This window comes from Peromyscus californicus, unplaced genomic scaffold, assembly GCF_007827085.1.
Source record: "Peromyscus californicus insignis strain IS unplaced genomic scaffold, ASM782708v3 Scaffold_5__1_contigs__length_169319896, whole genome shotgun sequence".
Taxonomy (NCBI): domain Eukaryota; kingdom Metazoa; phylum Chordata; class Mammalia; order Rodentia; family Cricetidae; genus Peromyscus; species Peromyscus californicus.
In genome coordinates, this window is record NW_026294573.1 from 18,702,519 (window position 1) to 18,721,706 (window position 19,188).

The 19,188-nt window shown below is 49.3% G+C and overlaps 1 protein-coding gene across 1 annotated transcript in view; it reads right to left on the bottom strand.

The window, feature by feature from the left end:
* Positions 1-11,822, bottom strand: part of Il22ra1 (interleukin 22 receptor subunit alpha 1) — a 30,964-nt gene extending 19,142 nt beyond the window's left edge. Inside the window, exons 1-4 of the mRNA XM_052718322.1 lie at positions 11,255-11,822; positions 7,383-7,515; positions 6,412-6,590; positions 2,318-2,493 (exon numbers count right to left, since the gene is read on the bottom strand). Of these exons, the coding sequence (XP_052574282.1) occupies positions 2,318-2,493; positions 6,412-6,590; positions 7,383-7,515; positions 11,255-11,666 (900 nt within the window). The 5' untranslated portion in view covers positions 11,667-11,822. The remainder of the gene's footprint in view (positions 1-2,317; positions 2,494-6,411; positions 6,591-7,382; positions 7,516-11,254) is intronic.
* Positions 11,823-19,188: the final 7,366 nt, after the last annotated feature.

The window sequence follows — 19,188 nt, forward strand, 5'->3', positions numbered from 1 at the left end:
AATATTTATCAGAAGGAGCTGCTTTGATGATGGGCTAATCTCTAGCTGTTGCCATGACGACTGCAGGAATCCTCCACCACCTGCACCCCTGGCCCCTACAGCACAGTCCCAACAGGCTCCTCAAGCTTGTCTCCCACAGTGCTTCCACACCCGAGGTTCTCCAGCTTCAAGGCGAGGGAGGAGTGCCCTGTGGGATGGTCACTACAATCCAGGTCTCAGACAGGCCGCTACAAACATCTGAGCAGACTGGGGTGGGGGTGGGGGGAGCTGATGGTCCGTCTCATCAGCTTGATTGAATTAAGAGCCACTTAGGGGACCGAGAGGCTGTCCCTGGCTGAGTCTGTGAGAGTGTGTTCAGGACGGAATTGCTGGGGTTCTGACCTGATGAATGGATCAATCCCTTAATGGGTTTGTAATCTGATGGCTTCACTAGGAAGCAGTGAGAGGTGGGAAGTGGTCTTCTGGGGAAGGAGGCCACTGAATGTGTGTCCTTGAAGCCCGCCTGAGTCATGCCCTGGCCTCTTCCTGTGTCCTCTCTCTGTGTTTCCTGCTTCTGTGACCTGCAGCACTCAGCTCTGCCACACCCCTCCTGACACCTCTGAGACTCCTATTGTCCCTTGAGTTACTTCTGACAGGTCCCACAGGAGCTGCTCTTTGACCAAGCTCCCTGGGAGGTTCTGACGCCACTGGTCCAAGGCACGTGCATGCGTGTGTGTGCGGGAAGACGGCCTCCTGTGGCTTCACGCTCTAGCCAGAACAGCCAGCTTTGGGCTTTTCAAAAACGTTGTGCCTGGTACTGCTTCTCTTTCTGATCATGGTGCCGCCACAGATGGAGGCCCTCCAGGGTAACTTCGGGCTTTGCTCACAAATGTGACCCTGTCCAGTGAGTGGCTTAAGCTCTCTGAGTCTGTGTCTTCTCATCTCAAAGATGAGGATGCTAGCTCCCATTCAGGGAGCTGTGATGAAGATAAGTGACATGCTTGCATGCCTCAGAAAGTGGCATGGACACCCCAGAGTTTTCCGCAGTCTCTTAGGTCCTGTCGAGCTGACATGCCTCGTTGCCTGTTCCAATTTTTGATTTAACCCCTCCCCCACCCACTAGGTCATTCACTCTTGGAGGGATTTTTTTTTTTTTTTTCCAGAACTGCAGAGAAGGAAATAAAGGTTCACCCAACTGAGTCATGGATTAATGGTACACAGGGGAGTGTACACAGTTGGATCATTTGCATACTGTCTGCCACTTGTGGCCTTTTGACCTCTTGTTAGGACCCATCTTAAGTCACTCCTGACACACAGTTTCCCCAAACACTTCCGGGCTCACTCCAGGATTTTAATTTCCTTTCTCTCTTTTTTAGACACAGACTCACACAGGTCAAACCTGCGGCCTCAGAATGGTCCCAAACTCCTGATTCTCCTGCCTCTACCTCTGAGCTGTGATTATAAGCATACACCAGCACACTTGGTTTCTGTGGTTTGGGGAACCAAATCCAGAGCTTTGCACATACTAGGCAAGGACTACTAACACAGGTATGGATGCTGCCCCATGGCTCCAACATTTTCTAAAGAGACTGACTGCGAGGTGGTGGCCCACACCTTTAATCCCAGCACTTGGGAGCCAGAGGCAGGTGGATCTCTGTGAGTTTGAGGCCAGCCTGGTCTACAGAGTGAGTTCCAGGACAGCCAGGGCTACACAGAGAAACCCCGTCTTGAAACATAAATAAAATAAATTTAAAAAAAAAAGAGAGAAAGAGAAGGACTGGAGATATTAATAGAACTATATTGTTCTCTGGGATACTGGAGGATATTAGGCAAAAAAACAATAAAGCTTTCTGAACGAGGCCCAGTGACACAAGCCTGTAATACTAGCGGTGATGCAGAAGGATTGCTATGAGTTTGTAGTGAGTTCAAGACTATCTTGGCTTACAGAGTGATACTCTGCCTCAAACAAACAAACAAACAAACAAACACCAATCAATGTACCAACCAAGCAAAGGAATCTGGTCCAACAGATATGAACAGTTTGCACGGTACAAAATTAAATATGACAAGTTTGTATGGTATAAAATTAAATATGAACAGTTTGCATGGTACAAAACTGAAGCCTTGGCTCTGGAGGACCTCCCTTGAGCATGCTACCAAATATGTGAGCCTACAGAGGTCGGTCGTGGCTCATGACCCCACTAGGATTCTAGGAACCCCACAAGGACATTTTTGGGGAAGTGCTGTTTTATATAATGCATCACTTTTGCCGAAAGCAGACTGATATTCTTGGGAGGGAAGGGGGTTCAGGAAGGTCTGGGATATGACCTATATTTACCATTAGGTAGGTGTGGTTGACATGGAGTTCTAAGCGGTAGAACAGGTCCTGGAAAATCTCCTCCAGAGTTAGCTGGTGGCCATCTTCCGAGAGGACGGGTGTGAATGTGGGGTGGATTAGCATCTGGATGGACCGCACTTTGGGGATACAGGTCACAGCCGGTGGTTTGATGGTAGCTAGAAAGGGGGAGAGAGAAAAGCTCAGAATGATTTGTGGAGCAGTGATGAATTCAACATGTGAAGAGAGGCCTTTGAGTGGCTGTTGTTCAAGAATGAGGCTGCCTGGGGGTGACAGAGGGTGGATGGGAGGTACTCAGGAAGGAAGGGAACTAGGCCTGCATCTGATGCCGTTAGTTCCACCTCGATGCATCCTAGCCCTGGCATCCCCAATATGTGCCTGGAACACCCTTCCCCTTAGTCTGCTGCAATGACAATTTTGGGGGTATCGATGGCTGTTGAGTCCAGACAGAGTCTAAATAATACCCGGTCCAATGCTATCGCTTCTACTGCCAAGACTCTGCTCTCTCAGGATGGAATTTTCCAAATGACCTTCTCTGTTTTACAATACCTTTAAAAAAAAGTATGTGTGTGTGTGTGTGTGTGTGTGTGTGTGTGTGTGTGTGTGTACACGTGGAGGGGATATTGGGTTTATTCTATGTGTATGGGTGTTGCACTTACATGTCTGTCTATGTACTACATGTGTACCTGGTGTCCAAGGAGACTGAAGAGAGGGTCAGATCCCCTGGAATTGAGTTCAGACGGTTGTGAACTACCATGTGGGTGCTGGGAATCGAACCCGGGTCCTCTGCGAGAGCAACCAGTGCTCTTGACTGCTGAGCTAGTTTGTCGGTCAGAGTGTTGGGTGTCTTGTGCTAGGCCTCTCACTGAGCTGGAAGTCATCGTTTCAGTTAGGCTGCTTGGCCACTGAGCTCCCAGGCCCCACCTGTCAGCACGGCAGTGATGGCGTCACAGGCCGGCACACCCATGCCTGACAATTTTTATTTTTACTTTTTTTACATGGGTGCTGGGGATTCAAACCAAGTCCTCACAGCTATATATCAAGAGCAGACTGAGCTGTGTCTCCAGCCCCTGCGTAGCTTTTTTAATAATATGACGATTGCTCTGGTGCTTTGGTCCATGATAATGTCAGCACACCAAAATCTGTCATCCAATTTCAGGAGTTCATGCGTCCCACTTGCCCTGAATCTGATTTGCACAAGTCTAACAAGGATTTGTTGCTCTCCAAGGTCTAGACCATCATAGCCAAAGAATTTACTCCCGCGAAACTGAGAAGCAGAGCTAGAGCTGGCAAGATGGCTCAGTGGGTAAGGGTGCTTGCCACCAAGTCTGATGATCTGAGTTCAGTCCCTGGAAACCACATGATGGAATGAAAGAACAAACTCCTAAAAGGTGTCCTCTGACCTCAACACACACAGACACACAGACACACACATACTCACAGACACATCCTGACATACACACATACACACACACACAGACACACACATACACACACAGACACACATACATACAGACACACACACACAGACACATCCTGACACACACACACAGACACATCGTAACACACACACAGACACATACACACACACAGACACATACACACATACAGACCCATACATACACACACAGACACACAGACACATACACACGCACAGACACACACAGACACACACACACAGACACACATAGACAAATACACGCACACACACACAGACACATACACACATACAGACCCATACATACACACACAGAGACACATAGACACATACACACACAGAGATACACAGACACATACATACACACATACATACACACACAGACACACACAGACACATACACACACAGACACATCCTGACACACACAGACACACACAACACATACACACACACAGACACATACGCACACACACAGACACACACAACACATACACACACACACAGACACATACACACACATACAGACAGACACACACATACACACATATAGACACACATCCTGACACACACACTGACACAGACAGACATGGACACACAGACAGATAGACACACAAAACTAAATAATAAATGTAAAAAAGAAATCATAAAAAAAGAAGGAAAATGGAGAGAAATATCTTCAGAAAGGAAAAGGAATTAGGATTCCACTAGAATGGGTTGTTTCATAGCTATGGGAAATCAGGTTGAGGAAAATGTTTCCTAGAATGGGCAAAGTTCGTGACACTGTTATATAGAAAAAAAAAAGAGGTTCCAGAACAAGAGTGTGACACTAGATCAGGAGGCTGAGGTGGAATCCCCCCATCAGATTGGCCCGTGTGCCTGTCTGTGGGGCATTTTCTTGATTGCAACTGATGTAGGAGGGTCCAGCCCACTGTGGGTGGTGCCATCCCTAGGCAGGCAGGTCTGGGCTATGTAAGAAAATTAGCTGCATGTGAGTCTGTGAGCACGTCAGAAGGCGGCTTTCCTCCATGGTTTCTGCGGTGAGCCTGCCTTGTGTCCCTCAATGATGAACTGTGATCTGGAAATGTAAGCCTTAGAGAAGCCCGTGTCTCCCTCGGTCAGTGTTTATGACAGCAACAGGAAGCAAACCAAGACATTGCTATTTTGAGGCTAGCCTGGGCTACAAAGTGATGTCCAAGCTAGGTAGGGCTACAGACAAAAAGCCTCTCTCAAAACACAGGGAATTGTGACTTTGTAAGTCAGTTGACATCACCACGTGCTTAGTGTGTATAGGGTTTGGCACCTGGCATTCATTCATTCTTTCATTCATTCATCCATTCTGTGGTCACATCTGGAGTCTCTTCTATGTACCAGGCACTCTGCTAATGGCATGGAACACAGTGGGTCCCATAGGCTGTCCTGAAGCTCGTGTCTTTGTTGGGGAGGTTGAGAATAAGCAAATGTGGTCTTTGCCAGTTGTGACCTGAGCCGTGAGGACGACATGAACAGTGCACAGGGGCTCAGTGTCTGTGGGGATTGCTTCTGGATTGCCTCACCAATGCACAAATCTGTTGTTCTCAGTCCATTGTGTAGAGTGGCCCAGTACTGTGCTCAGCCTAACACGGTCTCTGTGCACCGTTAACAGATAACGCCTAATACTATGTAAGTGCTATATAAACTGTTGTGTATCACCCAGAGAGCAAAGGGAAGAAGAACGTGGACAGACTCTCAGTGCAGATGCAATATTTTCCCCAATATTTTTCATTTGCATTTGGTTGAATCCGAGGGCCACTGAGATGAAGAATAAATAAAGATAAAGAATAAAGATCTCAGCTGGCTTTGACCGGTGGTCAGGGCTGGAGGCAGGGATTCTCTTCGGAGTCTATGGTGAACTAAGCCCCCAGACCTGAGGAGCAGTGTAGGCTCTGAGGCAGGAACCAGCAGAGAATGAGACCTGCTGAATGCAGAGTTCTACCTGTGACTGGGCTAGGCAGGACTGGCAGGGCCAAGGGAGGAACCGGATCTTATCTAAGACTCAGCAACAAAGGAAGAGCTGGAGGGCTTTACATCCTGAGAGGATGGACAAGGGCTACCAAGAGAGTGGGGAAATGAATTCGGAGCCCCAGCTGTGGTGGTGGGGCCTCCTCTGACCTAAGAAGTTCTGAATAGAGGTAGAAGAAAAGGAGCAACTCCTTGGGATGTGCCCTGGCCTGGAAATACCTTCTCTGAAAGCCATATCCCTGAGTGCAGAGATCTGCTGGGTCCCCATCCACTCCAGAAGGTCTGAGAACGCTCCCTTCGCTACCCTCCCCCCAGATGTGTGGCCAGCCTCTCCCCTCCCCCCAGATGTGTGGCCAGCCTCTCCCCTCCCCCCAGATGTGTGGCCAGCCTCTCCCCTCCCCCCAGATGTGTGGCCAACCTCTCCCCTTCCCCCCAGATGTGGAGGCCAGCCTCTCCCCTCCCCCCAGATGTGTGGCCAGCCTCTCCCCTTCCCCCAGATGTGTGGTCAGCCTCTTCCCTCCCCCCAGATGTGGAGGCCAGCCTCTCCCCTTCCCCCAGATGTGTGGCCAGCCTCTTCCCTCCCCCCAGATGTGTGGCCAGCCTCTCCCCTTCCTGAAGTGAGCAGGTACCCCCCCTCACTGTATTGCAGTGAGTTGAAACGTTCACTTCTCTTGGAGTCTTTTTGAACTCCTGAGATGAAAACCGTGACATTGGCATAGTAAAATTCGGTGAAGTTGCCTGTCTCCATAGTCAGGTTGCAGGACTTCTGCTTGGTCCGCTGACAGCCTGCCTTGGCCAGCCACTTTGTCTCTCCGTACCTGTAGGTGAAGGCAGGCAGGGAATGAAGAGCCACACTGGGCCTGTGGTTTATTAATGGTGATAAGGACATCTGGTATTGACTCAGCATCAAAGCCGTCTGTGCGGGCGCTGAGGTCAGCTCTCACAATGGTCCTTATAGGTGTGTTTGTGTTGTTCTCAAGGGAGGAAGCTGCACTTAGAGGAGAAAGCTGTGACCAAGGGTTTGAAGTGGGCATCTGATGACCAGACAGAACCCTGCCAGCTTGAGTTGTTCTGTGCTCCTTCCCACCTAGCCTTTCACAAGCCCCCGTGAGCCCTAATTTACAGGTGAGAGACAGAGGCTCAGAGATGGAGAGTGACTTGCCACAGGTTGAAGTGGCAGGACCAAGAAGGGACCTGGGCTTTGTGGAGGTGCTGGAGCTAGACATAGGTAGGAGGCATGGGTGCAGCTTCCGTGGACCCAGACGCGCCCATGACAATCAGTTGTTAGTACTTTATCACACAGAGGGCATGCACTCTAGTGATGCCATCTTACTCCACCTGAGATCCGTGATGAGCACACTGTCATTACCCACCCTTGACAGATGGGGAAACTGAGGCTTCCCTGACTGTCCAAGGCTACATGGTTGGAGCTGGCTCTCACACTCAGTCTGACTCCACTGCCTGTACTATTAACTCTATTGTGTCTTCCCTTTGTGAGGGCTATAGAAAGGAGCAGAGCTTTGTCTGTGTGGGGACTTTTGGAGTTGGGGATGTCCTGGAGGTGCTGCAGAGCAGGGTCAGGAGAGGGTAGGGTAGGATGAGATACCTGCCTCTTATACAACACGCTGTAGACCATGTCCGGGGTGCTAGCTGGTCCACTGTCCCACATCAAGATGTTTTCAAAGTTGCTGGACTGGAATTTCACGTATTGAAGGAGACTAGGTGTGTCCTCTGCAGTGTGAGCTGCGGGAGGAGAAAGCAGGGTGAGCCAGCGGGTTGGCACACTGAGGATCCCCCCTCAAGGAGGGGGGCACCTCATTCTTCAGTGCTGCTCCCGGCTCTCACCCTGCTTAGTGAGCCATGGTTTACACTCCAAGACATCCACCATTAAAGTGTTCAGGTCATTGTCTTCTGAGATCATCCCCACCCTGCACAGATGTCACTACCTACCTAATTCTAGAACATTTTCTATCATCTATCATCTATCTATCAATCATCTATCTATCTGTCTATCTATCTATCATCTATCTATCTATCTATCTATCTATCTATCTATCTATCTATCTATCTATCTACCTATCTACCTATTTACCTATCTATCCATCAATCATCTATCTATCTATAATCTATCTATCATCTATCCATCATCTATCTATCTATCTATCTATCTATCTATCTATCTATCTATCATCTACCTATCTATCAATCATCTATCTATCTATCTACCTACCTACCTATTCATTTATCTTCTGCGTTGCTGAGGATGGAACCCAGGGTCTGAGATGTTGATAGATGAGCACTCTGCTGCTGAGCCTTGGCCTTTATTCTTAACTTTTGAGGGAATTACCAAGGGGTTTCCTAAAGCATTAAATTCTACCCCCGCTCCCAGCAGTAATCAAGCTGTCAGACTTCTTTACACCCTGTGAATACTTACTGTCTCATTCACTTTTCAACACTGAGGTTGGCATCCTTAATCTTATTTTAGAGTGTTCCAGGTAAAAGCCCCAAGGCAGCACATGTCTGAAGTCAATCCTTTCACACAGTGGTGAAGAAGGTATTGCGAATTCTTCCCATTTCAGTCCCCACCTACCAGCCATGCTGGATGGCAAAGGAGCTTTCTACACTGAGACCTTCTAGGGCGCAGGATGCTGACGAATGGACAGGGTCACCATGGGGAAATTGTTTAAGCAATTTGATCTCATTTCCTTCAGTTTAGGATGGGGACAATTTGACTTACTTTGCAACAGACAACGATTACAACAGCAGCAGCCGCCGCTTGGGCAGGATGTGCCACTGCTAGCCACCGGCCCCAGCCTCTTCACTCACTGAACGCCCACCCTGTGAGATGGTGACTACTGCTGTTCCCATTTTATGAATGAGCTAGTCATGAGTACTATTGACCAGTGTCACAGTTAGCATTTGACAAGGTCCCAGGGCTACATGGACTGCTCAACTGAGCAGTAGAGCGAGGTGGGTGACCAGCACTCCATAGGACTCCGCCTGTCCCGAGTGTAAGGGAGGGGCTGGAAAGCAGGAGTGTGTGTGGGGGGGGTGGGGGGGGAGGAGGAATGTCCTCCTCCACCTCTGCTAAGTGGGGACGTTAGTGATCTGAGTCCTGGGGGGGGCACCAGTTCAAGTGGGGGGATGGAAGGAGGGAGAAGGACAGAAGACAGGCTAGGGAATTTGCAACAGAGGCTGGGGGTGTAGCTCGGAGACAGAGCAGGGCTTCAACCCCTAGTCCCCCAAACCCCAACCCCAGACTAAAACAGAACCTGTGTGTCAGCCATTGTTTCCAGCTCAGGCCTTTTGCTCAGCTTTAGACAAGGAAAGGGCCGGACAGGCCTGGGTCCCAGGGTGACCAGGGAGGGTTTGCTGCCTCTGAAGCACCAGACCCCACCTGGGGTGAGGAAGAAGGGGCAGATAATGGCGGCTGAGCTGCTCCAGCTCTGAACATACTTAGAACAGCCTGGTTGGCGAGGGTGGGAAAAGGGACAGGTGCAGAGCTTTGAGTGAAGGCCTTGAGTACACAGGTCTTTGATGTGTACGTGCCTGCCTCCCCCACACCTGACTACAGCCACCAGCAGATGGAGGGCTTGAGGGGAGGGTAGCTACTCCTACAGTCCAAGTCTACATGGCTTTCTCAAGAGGGATCTGTGCGCTGCAGGGGTGAGGGTGGGCAGACGATCGATCGGAACAGCCCATTCTTATTACTGCAGGTGCCCCGGTTACACCTCCCCAAATCTGGGTCAGGCTGGGCCAGCAGCTGTGGCAATCTTTGTTTTCCAGGCTTTCCCAGTGGGACCTTGGAGACAGGGTTCGAGTGTTCCCACTGCCTTTACCCGGTGTGGTGGCTGTGCTGCTGAGCCTGAGATGTGACTATCATTCTGCTCGGATCCTGGGCTGGGCAGATTCGAGGCCAGTTCTAGAGTTCTCTATTGGGGTGGATCTTTGGCTGGGGACAAGAGACCAGCAGAAGTAATACAGACTTCAGTAGAGGCTTCTGGGTGGACATGGGGGGTGAGCCCCACACAGGAGAGAGTAGATTTGAGAGAAGGCTGGGGTCTGTCTGTCCCCTCCAGGTGGCTTAGACTCTGCTGCAGGGCAGGCTGCTACTGGGGACAGTCCCGGGGAGGATGTCTGGGCTGGGAGAAGCTGGGAGCATCCCTGATTGAAGCAGGGTGGGGAGGACCCGAGTGGGCTTTCTGACGTGGCAGAGCCCCTCCTAACTTAGGGGGTCAACGAGGCTTCTCTCTCTCCTCTTTCCCTCTTAAAATCCATCTGCTTTCCCCTTCCCGCCTGCGTCATCCCTACACTTCCTGGTTGAAAGTCTACATTGTGAAACCCGGGAAAGGAAGAGATGTATGGTGAGGAGTCTGGCTGTCCAGCCACTTTATAAAAGACAGGTTTCACATTTGCGTGGAAAAACAATGTATCAGCTGGTGTGGGAGCTAAGGGAAAAAAAAACCAAACAAACGCATAGCCAACATGCACTGTGACCTGGAGCCAGCCTGAGAGCTGGGGTGGGAGCCTGTGTCTGAGGCTCATGTCAGAGACCTGTCACCTCAGGGCTCCTTTCTGCTCCCGCACCCCTCTTAAAGTATCAGGAGAGTCACAGCTCCACACCACAACTTGTGGGACATAAGAGAACACGCTTTGAGGAATTGCGGAGGTGGTGGCTGGGATCGCTGCTTCTAATCTCCACAGCCTGTCACAGGCTGGATTGTGAGGAAGTCGTGCTGATACTAAGGGCCCATCTGTACTGTTTGGAGAGAGCAGCCAGAGCAGGTTTGTTTCTTTAGGGACAGAATTCTGCACTAAACAAGGAGGAGGTCCATGAGACGGCTGGACCACTTCCTTCCATCACGTCTGAGCTCCGACTTCTGAGAACCATTTCAGGAGATCAGACCATGCCCACAGCTCATGTGAGGTTCTCACAGGTATGAACCCCCAAATTCACTTTATTGGACTTCACAGTGATAGTCTCATTTCTATGGGCACCCCGGCATGTTAGTGCAGCCCATCTGGCCACTCTTGAAGGAAAGTGCTTTTACTGATCCAGCCAGAGTGGCCCGAGGAGACAAGGGCAGAGGCAATGGATGGCCTAACTCCAGCTTTGTCTAGTCTGTCGCCCTCTTCTTAGTCAGAAGCTGAACACGAAGTGGGTACCCACCCCCAGGCTAAGACTCTACCTACTGAAGTGTGGGGACTCAGCACCCCCAGTTCGGACAGCTGGCCAATGCCTGCATACTGGAAGGTCAATTGAGTCCTTTCAAGAAGCTAGGGTCTAGGGGTACTCTAGCGTCCCCTCCAGCTACCTGGAGTAGGCCAGCTCTGTCTCCAGAAAAAAACCCGGCACCCAGTCCAGTGCCAGCAAGGAAGAAAACGAAACTGGTTGTTAAGAGGCTCTTGGGGCACGAGGAGGCAAATGTGCTCCTTGGCTGTTGGGGCAGGGGCATTTGAGGACAGGTTAGGAAGCACTCACCGGTTAGGGTTCCCACAGCTAAGATGGTCAGTAGTATCTTCATTGGGTCCCCCCAGGGCCCCTTTGGACCTCGGCTCTGGACCCTGCAAGGAGGCTGGGCTGTGTGTGAAGTCTTGCCGCTTTGGCAGCTGGCTCCGCCTGGCGTAGGGCGGGGAGAGGAGAGCAGAGTAAGATCCAGGCCCCGTGGGGGCAGGGGTCCAAAGGTACCTAGTCTGGTGCTGAGGAATTCCAGGGCCTGGGTGAGATCCAAGGGAGGTTCCCTTCTTGGGTGCTGATGAGGCACCAGCAGCAGAAGGGCTTGTTTATCTGGTCTGGTGACTGATTCATCCCAAGGGCCCTGGTGGTGTATCAGCACACTGAGAGGGAAAAGGCAAAGCCCAAAGACAGTCTTATCAGACAGCAATCGGCACATATCAAAGCCTGCCCTAAGAATTCATTACAAGAAGAAAAGAATGGGGCAAGTGAGGGGGCAATCGGAGTGCTGCTTCAGCAATGACTCCTTGGCTTGATTCCGGCTGGAGGAAATGCCGGGGGCTTAAGGCACCTATCCCGTCCCCCTAGGCTGAACAGTGTGCACTTGGAACAGCCGCCTCCTGGCAAGACGGTTGAGGTGGGAAGCCCAGGCGATCTTAAACTTGAATCTTGGATGAAGAAGCTATAAAAAGTAGGGGGAAATTGGAGTGGAGAGGACTCTTTCAAGCAAGCATGAAGGCCTGCGTTCAGACCCCAGAACCTCAGTGAAGCTGGATGGACATGCAGTTCCAATGTCTGTGATCCCCGAACTCCTATAGGTGGCTGGGCGAGAGACAAGAGGACCTGCAGACACTGGTGGTCCAGCTAGCCCGAGGATGCTGCAGTGAGCAACAAGAGATGCTGTCTTAAAGAAAGAGGAAGCAGGTGCTGAGGCTGAGGCTGTCCTCTAAGCTCCACACATATATGCCTGGCCCTACTCGCACAAACATGCACATGCATGCAGAGAGAAAAAGGTAATAATAACCAAGGGGGTTCTTTCTGCTGCGTTAGAGAGGCCAGAATCGGCAATACCATAGGACTTTAGATTGGGGTAGTGAGGATTGAAACTCCTCCCCCAGCTCTTATTCCACTTCAAAGAGCACTCCTGGACAGCAGCGTCCATGGAGATGAAGTTGAACTTCATGGTATCAAAGGTGTGTTTAAGAAATGTTTTTCTCCTTCTTGCTGGGCCCCAGAGATGATGGGAGAAGTCTATTTGGGCTAGGTATAGGGTGCACACGATAAAGGACCCTGCCCTGTAGCAATTTGCCTGGTCCCATTGCCAACTGCAAAGCCAGGGGATCAAACCCATCCACCTCACATGAGAATGAAGTAAGTTACATTGAGCTGTGCCCTCAGCCCTGGGATTGGCGTTTGGATGGAAGGGGCTCCGATTTATGGATTTGTGTTTCTCTCTCTCTCTCTCTCTCTCTCTCTCTCTCTCTCTCTCTCTCTCTCTCTTTCTCCCTCCCTTCTTCCCTTTCTTCCTTTCTTCCTGCCTTTCCTTTTTTTTTTTTTTTTTTCCAAGACAGGGTTTTACTGTGTAGCTTTGGAGCCTGTTCTGGAACTTGCTTTGTAGACCAGGCTACCCTTGAACTCACAGAGATCCACCTGCCTCTGCCTCCTGAGTGCTGGAATTAAAGGCGTGCACTACCACCCCCCAGCTAATTTTCTTTTCTGTGTTATAATTTAATCCTGAACCTCTGCTAAAGTTATCTAACCCGAGAACCAGATATACCCTATCCATAATTTGTAGAAATGACATGCCTCAGATTTGCCAGTGGCCTCCTGACAGGCTGAGCCCATGGGAGGCCCTGGGGGCACACTGGAGAAGCCAGGTACTTCTCACTCACTGGGACCCCATTTGGGTGGCACCCTAGCAGAGGCTGTATCGCCTCTGGGACTCTTTCAACTTTGTTTCCCAGCTCCGTCATGTGACCAGCCCTGGCTCTGCCCTAACTTGTCTTCTACGCTCTGATAACATCATGGCTGAAAGCACCTCAGAAAGGAAAGGTTTATTTAGCTTACAGGTTACAGTCCGTCGTTGAGGAAAGGCAAGACAGGAACTCACACAGGTCAGGAATCTGGAGGCAGGAGCTGACAGAGGCCATGGAGGAGAGCTGCTTACTGGCTTACCCTCCACGCCTTGCTTTCTTACAGACCCAGGTCCATCCTGCAGTCCAGGAGTGGCACTGCCCACACTGAGCTGGGCCCTCTCATGCCAACGGTTAAGGAAGAAATGGTTCTTCAGGACAATCTGATGGAGTTATTTCCCTCTTCTCAAATGACCTTACTTTATGTCAAGTTGACAAAAGCAAGCAAACAACAACAACAACAACAACAAATACCCCAAACCACAAAACCCAACAACAACTGAGCAGCACAGGTACCGCAGTCCTGTGGCACTCTTCTGTGGGGATGCTGACTGCTTCCCAGTTCTGACTGGACCCACAGTCTCTTGCCCCTTGGGAACCAACCCTTTGTAGTAAAGTCCCTTGGGAATGGACCCTGGTGGAGAAGGGGGCTTTAATGATTTAGGGACAAGCTGGAGTGGGAAGACTATATCCAGAGGGCTGGGCCACAAAGCACCAAGAAGAGACCCATGGTATGAGGAGATAGTGGTGGACCAAGGCAACTGGCCATTAGGACAAGCAGCAGCCACACCAGATCTGTGGAGCAGGAAGGCTTTCCTTGGGGTTCCTGGGGTGCAGGAGAGGAAGGAACCTTCTTGTGAAGATGTATTGCTGTGATCAGTGTAATAAAAAGCTGAATGGTCAATAGCTAGGCAGGAGAGTATAGGTGGGACTTCCAGCAGAGAGACCTCTGGGAGAAGAAAGATGGACTCGCCAGCCAACCTGGTTTTTATTGATAAGATTAATTAGATTTACGCTTCAATGGACAGTACAGAGATGAGGTAATGAGCCTTGTGAAAGAACACAGATTTAAAAATGTGGGTTAATTTAAGTTAAAAGAACTAATTAGGAACAAGCTAAGCTAAGGCTGAGTTTTTATAATTTATAATAAGTCTGTATGTCATTATTTACAGGCTGGCAATCCTGACAAGAAAGTATAACTACAGAATCTGATGAGGTGCCCTAGCTGTGATTGTCTAGGTCACACAGGAATGAAGGGGACATGTCCCAGTTAGCACCAGCTATGGGCTTGCCATAGCCTAGATTCATTTGAGGGAGTCACAGTTGAAGGACTGTCCAGATCAGATTGGCCTGCAGCCATGTCTGTGAAAGATTGTTTCGGTTGATGATTGATATAGGAGAGCCCCAGCCCACTGTGGGTGGTACCATTCCTAGGCAGGTGGGCCTGGGCTGTATGTGAAAGCTAGCTGAGAATGAGCCAGCACTCAGCACTCAATCAGGACTTCAGTCATAGACTGTCACCTGGAAGTGTAAGCTGAAATAAATGCTTTCTTCCTCAGTTTTTTTTAAACTAAATTAAATTAAATTTATTTATTTATTTATATTTTATGTATGAGTGCTCTGCATGTATCCCTATACACCAGAAGAGGGCATCAGATCCTATTATAGATGGTTGTGAGCTACCATGTGGTTGCTGGGAATTGAACTCAGGTCCTCAGGTCCTCTGGAAGAGCAGCCAGTGTTCTTAACCACTGAGCTATCTCCCCAGGTTGTTTTTGGTCATGGTGTTCATCACAGTAATGGAAGGCAAACTAGAACAGAAACTAAGATGATAAAGAATTTGGGGACTGGCAAAATGATTCTGCAGGTAAAGGCACTTGCTGCCTAGCCAGACAGCCTGAGTTGGATTCCTGGGACTTACGGGGTGGAAGGAAAGAACCAACTCCTCCAAATTGTCTACTGAACTCATACTCAGGTGCCACACTACACACAGCCCCCACAAACAAACAAACAAATAATGTAATTTAAAAATAAACTGGAAACATTATTTTGTATGTGTGAAAGAGATACAGAAAAAGACAGAGAAACACACACACAGAGACACAGAGACAGACAGACAGACACAGTAAAGACAGACAGACAGACACACAGACACAGACACACAGACACAGACACACACAGACACAGACACACACACACACACACACACACACACACACACACACACACACACACACACACAGCCCACAAGAGAAAGAGGGCACTCTGTGTCTCTGGCTTTGGTTAAATGAATAACAATATTTCCATCCAAGGTAAGACGTGGTGATTAATCTTGATTGTCCACTTGATTGGATTCAGACTCACTGTAATGGCTGGATAAGAATGGCCCCCATAGGCTCATCTATTTGAATGCTTAGTCACCAGGGAGTGGAATTCTTTGATAGGATTAGGTTTAGGAGGTGTGGCCTGGTTGGAGGAAGTGTGTCATTGGAGTGGGCTTTGAGCTTTCAAAAACCCATGCCAGGCCCAGACTCTGACTCTCTCTCTCTCTCTCTCTCTCTCTCTCTCTCTGCTTGTGGATCAGGATGTAGCTCTCAGCTACTTTTCCAGTGCCATGCTCACTATTATGATGATAATGAACTAACCCTCTGAAACTGTAAACCAGCCCCCAATTAAATGCTTTCTTTTATAAAAGCTGCCTTGATCTTGGTGTCTATTCACAATAGCGATAGACAGTGATTGGTCTATAGTTCACCGTGGAAACAAGACTCTGGACACATCTGTGAGGGAGTGTCTAGATTAATTGAGTTGGAAAGATCCACCCGAAGTTTGGGCAGTATCATTTTGCACTTTGGGGGTCCCACTGAGTGAAAAATGGAAAGTGAGTTGGCCCCGTCTTTCATTGTTCTCTGCTTCCAGACTGCGGATACAATGTAACCAGTCACCCACACTCCTACCACTATGCCTTCCAATGGACTGCCACAATGGACTGACTACACTGTCTTTTTTTTTTTTTTTTTTTTTGGTTTTTCGAGACAGGGTTTCTCTGTGTAGCTTTGCGCCTTTCCTGGATCTCGCGCTGTAGCCCAGGCTGGCCTCGAACTCACAGAGATCCGCCTGCCTCTGCCTCCCGAGTGCTGGGATTAAAGGCGTGCGCCACCACCGCCCGGCTTTTTTTTTTTTGCTGGCTACACTGTCAAACCACGAGGCACAGGAAGTCCTTCCTTCCTTAGGTGGCTTTTGTCAGGTCTGTGGTTTGAGCCATGGGTAAAGTAACCGATACACCAAACACAGACTTTGCAATAACAATGGTGGAAACATCATGTCCTGGTCAAGATTCGCTGAGCACTCTGAAATGAGAAACAGCACATATAACCCACAGACAGCACCAGCCTGGTAAAACTCATCCCACCATCAACAGAGACGAAGCCTTGAAGGGTATGAAAACATGAATGGAGCCATCTCTGGGTGGTAGTGGATTTAGAAGCCATTTTATTCTCTTCCTGTGGCACAAGTGCATTTTCTAAGATTTTTATTGGAGTATATTAGTTACTTTCCTGTTGCTGTGATAAACACCATGACCAGAAGCAACTTACAAAAGAAAGAGTTTGTTTTTGTTCACAGTTTATGGTGGTTTGAAAAGAATGGCCCCCAAAGGGAGTTGCTCTAATAGGAGGTGCAGCCTTGTTAGAGTGAAGCTGTCATCCCCTCTTATAACAGGACTGACCCTAACAGGGCTAGTTGGTTTTTTGTTGTTGTTTTTCCCAGGGCCAGTTTGCTAAGATCTCTGCCCCATATTACCCCACCATCCTATGTTGTCTCATATCTGGCTTCAACCAGACCCTCAGGAAGTACGTCCGGTCTGGTAGCCAATCAGGGTCCCACCTGGCCACAAGCAGGAACTGTTCTTGCTATTTTCAGTCAAACAGACCCCTGACACAGCAAACAGACCCCAGACACTATGACCTCCATTGCTGACCAGATGTCATGAGTTAGTCACAAGATGATATTCCTGTACCAATAATGGTCTATACCCAATCACTTCAAAGTACACTTAACCACAGCTGGAATCCCCCCCCTAGCTGTGCTTAAAAGGAGCCTGTGAGCTTCTCTCGGGGTCATCTTGGCTGACCCCTGCACACTGGAATTTTTACCCTTGAGAAACAAATGTTCTTGTTGATTGCATACGTGAATGGTAGTCTTTTGTGGGATGACTCTCGGAACCTAACAGGAGTAGGTGTGGTCTTGTTGGAGGAAGTGTGTCACTGTGAAGGTGGGCTTTGAGGTCTTGTATATCCTCTAGCTACACCCAGTGAGACAGGTTACTTCCTGTTACCTGTGAGTCAAGTCTTGATCCACAAGGAGAAAGACAGAGAGAGAGAGAGACAGAGACAGAGAGAGACAGAGACAGAGAGACAGAGAGAGACAGAGACAGACAGACAGAGAGAGAGACAGAGAGACAGAGAGACAGAGAAAGTGAGTCTGGGCCTGGCATGGGTTTTTGAAAGCCCAAAGCCTACCTCTCAGCTCCTTCTCCAATACCAAGTCTCCCTGCATGCCACCATGTTTATAATAACTAAACCTCTGAAACTGTAAGCCACCCCAATTAAATCTTAATATCAAGTATTCCAACACAATACAACCCAGAGATGTGCTGATTTCATACCCGCTGAGGAATGATGATAGAAAAATACTGAAAGTCTTTGTTTCTCATAATTAAGCTGGGGCTGGAGAGATGGCTCAGTGGTTAAGAGCACTGGCTGCTCTTACAGAAGACCCAGGTTCAATTCCCAGCAACCACATGAAGGCTCACAACCATCTTTAACTCCAGTCACAGGTAGTCAGGTGCCTTCCTGGCCTCTGTGGGCTCTGCATGCATGTGGTACAAAGACATACAGTCAGGCACTTCTACACATAAAGTAAAAATATGTAAGATATCATAATTAAGCCATTATGTTTCTACAAGAGTAGAAACTAGTGCCCAGTAAGAACCCTGTTCTCTGGGCCAGCGAGAGGGCTCGGCAGGTGAAGGCACTTGCCACCAAGCTTGACAGCCTAAGTTCGAGTCCTGGACCCATGTGGTGGAAGGAGGGAACCGACTCCCTCCAATTGTCCTTTGACCCCCACACTTCTGTCACAGCTACACAAATAAATATAACTAAAAAATAAAACCCACACTCTGTAACTTATATCTGACTTGATGTGTTTCAGGTAGTGACCACTAGCATCGTGTGGCATGACAGCATGTATGGTGCCAGGTGCCAAGGCAGCGACACATGCAGCACCGAGGCAGGAACACATGTAACACCAAGACAACAAACACACGCAGCACAGGTGAACATTGCTGGAAACACCCCACAGTTTAAGATGCTGAAATTTCGAAAAGGGGGAACTTGGCCTAAATTCAGAGGTGGGAATGCGGGACCCCAGAGCCCTGTGGGAATTTGGCTTCCCAGAGGAACTGAGGCTGGAATATTATCAGATAATACTCAGGGAGGCCACCCCATCTGCTGACGATTTTATGCACCAGGACAGGGGCTGGCCCACGTAAAGCAGTGAAGGGGAAACACTCAGACACTCCTGACTCTGCACTATGCAAACTGCTCTTCACACTTGGAGTGCCTGTCAACTCATGCTCAGGAGCCTGCTTCCTGGGCTGGACCGGGTCCCAAAGTGTCTTTGTGCAGTGACTCATAGGGCTGACTCCCTTAGATATAGACGGAACTGTGGGGCTGTGTTCTTTAAAGCAGATGAGATCACTTTGCACACTCGGGAATGAACCCAGGGAGGATGGCAGCGGGGTCATCGATGGTCAGACAATGCAATGCATATGTTGCATAGGCAATGCGATGTTACAGGTCACCGTCTGGGAACTAAGGTCCTGACTTGTCTGGTGCCACCCCCACCTGTGCCATGACCACTGAGCAGTACTGACAGCCCCCACCCCAACCCCCGCTGCCCAGAGCACATGTGTGTGACAAAGGTCGCTCACCTATATGAAGCAGGACTTGGGGATCTCTGTCTGTCTCACATGTAAGTCAGCCCCAG